At 53.4% G+C, this 6,169-nt stretch overlaps 1 protein-coding gene across 1 annotated transcript; it reads left to right on the top strand.

The window, feature by feature from the left end:
- Nucleotides 1-3,160: 3,160 nt before the first annotated feature.
- Nucleotides 3,161-4,327, top strand: LBD37 (LOB domain-containing protein 37). The gene is made up of 2 exons (XM_048699677.1): nt 3,161-3,457; nt 3,577-4,327. The coding sequence occupies exons 1-2, from the start codon at nt 3,229-3,231 to the stop codon at nt 4,050-4,052; spliced, it is 705 nt and encodes a 234-aa protein (XP_048555634.1). The 5' UTR covers nt 3,161-3,228; the 3' UTR covers nt 4,053-4,327.
- Nucleotides 4,328-6,169: the final 1,842 nt, after the last annotated feature.

Here is a 6,169-nt window from a genome sequence, read left to right as displayed (position 1 = left end):
GTTAGACCGCTAGCGACTCAAGACAACAGGCCTCAGACAGGCCTGAGTGACCAAGATACAAGGCTGAAGGGGCGACTCACAAGATGGGCCGGCTTAGGGCCTGGATCCAGAAGGTGGCCCAGAGGTGTAAGCCGCCATATGGTGACTTGTCTTATGAGGCAAGGCGATTTAGAATATGACTCAGTCACGGGTCGTAACCCGACCCAAAATCTTGTAAGCCGGAGGCCTCGACATGTATATAAAGGCGAGTCCCCGACATAGAATAGACAGAGAACAATCAATCGATAGCTAGGTCAAGCAAATCCGCTCCCTTGTAATCGATACTCAATCAATAGCAACAAGAGAAGGAGTAGGCTTTTACCTCCACCGTAAGGGGACAAACCTGGGTAAACACATGTCTCACATCCCGCTCAACCCCGGCAAGTTAATCACCGTAGCGATGGCCTCGCACCTAAGTCCTTTCACTAGGACGTCTGTCGTGATAAAACCACGACACTACCCAAAGCAAAAGCGTTGCGAAAGTGCAAATTTGCAAGAGTATTTAAACAACAATTCGAGTGCGCTATAAAATTAATAAAAACAAGAGTAATGAAAAGTGATGGAAACTGTTGTAGGGCTAAGGCGTTCGCAGAGTCCGGGTTCACCACTAGTTTGTTTTTAACTTAATCTTGCGTAGGCATGATTCTAGGTTCAGATCCATAATCCACGTTACATGTTTTAATGTGTGGCGGAGCCGAAATAAAAATATGTTGCATACTACCACAACTCTGTATCTACGCACACCACCACCATCCTTCCCTCAACCTGGTGAAAGGGGCCATGATGAATGGTCTCCCCGTGGACGCAACACAAAGCTTTGAGGTCTCCATTATTCCCCATACCAAAGGTCGGCAATGGAGGGGTGATAACTTCTATCACCGCAGTACCTCCGCCTCCCCGCATCCCAGTGATAGTAACATCCGTCATATCCATTAAGGAAAATTTTGTGAGGTTGACTTCACACAAAATCACGACGAATCGTTAACACAGACATATAAAGAGAATATTACATCTTATCGGGGTTCAGCTCATACACATAATAAGGTTCCCTCATATCCCCGAGAACTAGGATTCTACTCAGACATAAAGACAATAGACATCATCATGGTGTTCATGGGAATAACAGATGAATGATTAATATAACACACACATGAATGCACACTAGGGTTTGGTACTCAATGAGAAGAATGGAGGGGTCGATGTCGAGGATGTGGATGATGATCATGGTGGTGGTGGTGGTGATGGTTGTAGTCTCCTAGATCGAGGCTTTATTTTTACTGAATAGGAATGGATAATTAGTTGAAAAATAATCATGAGGCAGTAACGAGCACGCTATGAATTCCAGACATCGGATCATGAGCTACCGTAGACTCGAGTGTGGGCCTAACCCCACCCCTCCCTACCCAACCTCCTATATATTGAAGGCATCGTCGACCCTAGCCGCCATTAGATCGGATCACATCTTCTCTGCCTGCTCGTGCATAGCCCACCGTCGTTCCTCACGCTCCTGCTACTTCGGCGATCCCACCTCGTACACCGCGTGCACAGAAGAGCAGGCCTCCAGAACACCACCCTCTCTTATCCTGTACCGGAAGAAGGGGAAATTTGGTATACACACCATCTTTCACACGCGCCAAACCAAATAACAAACAAACTTTATGAAATCTGAACAACACCAAGCGAAGCCCGCTCAGCACTTCTAATACTTGTTGAACTTTTACTCACGTTAAATTTCCTATTAAGGAATTTTATTTGGTAAAAACGTTATTTACCATTGTGACATGTATTTCTTTGCCATTCCTACCATAGCATGGAGTTGCACTGGAGAAGACCGCCTCCCCTCTATTATTGAAGCCTACGACGAACACTCGTGAGTGATGTCTGATGAGAATCGTAGTGATACAGCCTCCTCTCTACTGAAGATGCTCTGCACCGAAGACTCACGAGTCACGAGGCCAGTGACAATCACCGCCGATCCATGCCAAATCCCGAACACGTTGACATGCGGTCTCAAATTAACTGATCGCGGGTCGACGCACTCGGTTTCTTCCAGGAGAAAAGCGGAAAGATATTCGGCCAGGATAAGATTTCGGTGAAGCGGCTAAACGCCAACGCTACCGGCGATGGAAGCCGCGTCCCGCAGCTGGTGGATGGCGACCCGACCTGATCCCGATCGCGTTGCCGAGACGACGGGAAACCGGAGCGCTTGTGAGGAAGGCACGAACCGGCGGGCGCGACACGGCCAAGTGCGACCGAAACAGAAAGCCAAGATGCCTTTGCCAACTTGCACCACTCCGTGTGCCACTGCACTCTGGACTGCTGACATGCGGCGCGGTGCGGCGACGAGAAAAGGTTTGCACCAGCCGAAAAAGGCGGAAGGCATCCTAGGTTCACTGTTCCTGGACCTCGCAAGAATTTGTGCGTGCTGGTGATAATATGCGACGACGGGCCATAGGCTAGCCACAATTATTTCATTTTATTCTTGGTTATAGCTTTCGCAAGGTATCCCGCCAAAGATTTTTTGAGATATATATATATATATATATATATATATATATATATATATATATATATATAGACACATAATCGGACAACGAATGAGCCCCTTGGCTTTGCGACTGCTCGGTCCAATGGCCTTGAGTGATTCGGCACGGCTAAAGCGGTGGAGGGTTCATGCGCCTGGTGCATGGAGCGATTTATTTTTGTGAGAAAGCTTGCGTGCATGGAGCACTTGGCGCGGGAGGTCACAAGGTTCCAAAACGCGGGACGTAGCGGACGTACGTGGGCAGCCCAAGGTGCGGATCCACGCACACCGCAAAAGCGCGGAAAAAGAGTGGCGGAAAAACACACGAAAGCAGCCCGGACGGGGCGAACGCGAGGCGCACCACCCGAGCCGGCGGCCCCACGCCCACCCGCTGTCCAATCCCTCGATCCGACGGCCCGCGCTCGCACCGACCGGCCGCGGAGACACGGAGCCGCCCCCGCACCCCTGGAGCCTGGAACCTCTTCCGCTTTACCTCAGCACGCGCGCCACTTAACCCATGACGGTCACCCGACCGGCCGGCCCTGGTTAGCGCCCGGTTACCTCCCCACCCCCTCCCTCCCTCCTCGGCTGGGCTGGTTATATACCCCGCCCCTCCCTGGCCGTGGGCGAGGTCGGCTTCTTGATCGGGGTTGGTTGGGTGTTGTATGAGAGGGAGTGAGCGGGCGGCGGTGTCAGCGTCAACGTCGGGGATGAGCTGCAACGGCTGCCGCGTGCTGCGCAAGGGCTGCAACGACGCCTGCGTGCTGCGCCCCTGCCTGCTCTGGATCGAGGCCGCCGACGCGCAGGGCCACGCCACCCTCTTCGCCGCCAAGTTCTTCGGCCGCGCCGGCCTCATGTCCTTCCTCACCGCTGTCCCCGAGCAGCAGCGCCCAGGTACGTACGGACGGAAGGGAGATCGATGGTCTTCTTCTTGGCACGACGGTTCATCGGTAGCACTATATATGTTGATCTTCTTTGGCTGATGTTTGCATGGTGTTTGCTGTGGGTTGCAGCCGTGTTCCAGTCGCTGCTGTACGAGGCGGCGGGGCGGACGATCAACCCGGTGAGCGGCGCGGTGGGGCTGCTCTGGGCGGGGAGCTGGCACCTCTGCGAGTCGGCGGTCCAGACCGTGCTCCGGGGCGGCGCCATCCGCCCGCTGCCGGAGCTCGCGGGCGGGGTCCCGGAAGGCGGCGTCGGTGGCAGCGATCTGTTCGCCTCCTCTTCCAGGCGGGCCGTGGTGGGGTGCTCCACGTATTCGGCGGCGAAGCGGGTGACGCCGAGGAAGACCTGGGCGCCGGAGGCCGCGTCCCAGCACCAGGAGCCCCCGTGCGACCTCGGGCTTTTCCTCACCCCCGGATCGGCCGCCGCGGCGGAGGGGGAGCGACGGGCGAGGCGTGCCGGCACGCCGTCGATGAGCTCCGACGGCTCCGTGACCACGAGCGCCGGCGCCGGCGAGAAGGAGCCGGAGCTGCTGAATCTTTTTGTTTAATGAAGCTAGTTATTAATCTGCGCGTTCATTCACCGTAGTAGTACCGCGCGATCGACCGATCGATCGATGCGCTGCTCGCTCGCTGGCGCTGGAACCAGCTGAACTTTTTGGTAGCCTCCCTCTCGTCCCACCGGCGACGCGCCCCTTGATTCTTTTTTGGGCGTGCATGAACCGCCGGCTCGGTGTGACACGGAGATGACTAGATGAGACCGCCCCGGCCGGCTTTGTTCCTTGTCTACTCCGATAATAGTACCGCTGCTTTCTAAGCACCACCACTACTGCTACAAAGATGGTTAAATAAGTAAGGGTGCACACTAAAGCTCTCGCTCTTATCCGGAGGGTGATTAGCGTCTGCCCAGCGAGTGAGTGCGTGTGCTAATACGCCATCGCTTGCTCCTACAGTACTCTCCCGATTGTGTTTCTTTTTGGAGATCTGCTCGTCCGTGTTTTTGTGAACTGGTCGCATGATTGATCAGTCAATGTTTCACGCCACCGCAAAATCCAAGCGGCCGTACAGCTTGTGATGCAGTGTGGGTGTGGGGTTGCTGAGATAGTACTACTGGAGCGAGCGGTTCAGCTTTGCGGAGGGGCTACAGCCGTACCGTGGCGCCGCGTTTCGGGGTGGGGGCGCGTGACCACCCGAACGCGACCGCAGGCACAGGCCCCTGCGACGCGGCGTTCTTCTGCCGCGCAGATGTGTCGCGGCTTTGGGAGTTCAACCCGTTTGCCGGCACGACAAAAACGTCCAATTTCCATTTGTTTCGGGCAGAACGTCCGATTTGTTGTGCAGTGGCCGTGCTACAGCACAGCGTAGCTTTGCGCCTACACATGAATCAGCTTTCTTTATGAGGATCAATGCCGCCGCTTTATTACTTAAGGACGCCGATAAGTGCCATATGTGTGGGCGTTAAAAAGTCCGCCCATACATTTTATGTAGTGTATAAGAAGAACAGCCCACACACCTACGTGTGGCTAAAACAATTAACGTCTACACGCCTCTTTTTTTCCTCCTGATCCCTCTCACACGCATGCGTAGGGACAAAGTTGATAACGCCCACACGTCCGTATGTCAGGCCTCGTACCTCCTGGTCCCGCGCGACGCGCGTGACGGTCACCGCGCGTCCGCAGTTGCCATGGTCCAGATCCTCGTCCATGTTCGTTTAATTGTAATTGTCATGTCGCTGAACTACGGTTGCCATGTCGGACAACTGCAGTTGCCATGGTTGCTTAATTGCAGTTGCCATGTATGATCTGATCTAATGTAGTTGCCATGATTTCATAACTTTAGGAGTTGCCACATAGTAACACTAAGCAGTTGAGAGAGTTGCCATGTGCTCACAAGCATGCTAGGGCAATTGCCATGTAAAAAGGAAGAGTTGCCATCTACTTACGTGCACGTTAGGGCAGTTGCCATGTACATGCACGTTAGGGCAGTTGCCATGTACCATGCAAAAACATATGGCAACTCGGTAAAAGAGAGTTGCCATCTGCTTACGTGCACACTAGGCAGTTGCCGTGTACCCTGCAATACACATGGCAAACTCGGGTAAAAAAGAGAGTTGCCACCTGCTTATAAAAGCACACTAGGGACAGTTGCCATGTGCAGTGCAAAAACACATGGCAACTAGAAGATTGGGTGTGGGAGAGGAGAAGAACGTGTGGGCAAGATACCAAATACCCACACACTAGCCCTTGTGTGTGCGTGCAAAGTGGCGTGTGGGCGAACTGCTGAACGCCCACACACCAGTCCCTCCTGTGTGGTGAAACGGCCGTGTGGGCGATCGGTTGAACGCCCACACACTAGACCAGTCCTACGTGACACTAGAAACATGCCAAGATTCGTGCGCTCACGAATGGACGCGGATCCACGTGTGTGGGCGAGATGCAAACACCCACACGTGTGAGCGTTAACATCTCCGTTACTTAAACATATATGAGAATGTCAACAGAGATAATCTCCGGAATGTGCTTTGGGGCACAGAAAACCAAACCTTAATAAATCATTGTCAAAACCTACTTTAGTTAACTTATGAGTGGTTCTATTGGCATCACGGCTAATCCATGTCACCTTCACCTTCCTGAAGGATTGAGGCATCCCCTTGGTTTCTTGAACGAGG

This window comes from Triticum urartu, chromosome 2A (assembly GCF_056163025.1).
Source record: "Triticum urartu cultivar PI428250 chromosome 2A, HENAU_Tu73, whole genome shotgun sequence".
NCBI lineage: Eukaryota > Viridiplantae > Streptophyta > Magnoliopsida > Poales > Poaceae > Triticum > Triticum urartu.
Note: the sequence above shows the minus strand (reverse complement) of the source record. Positions and strands in the feature narration are given on the sequence as shown.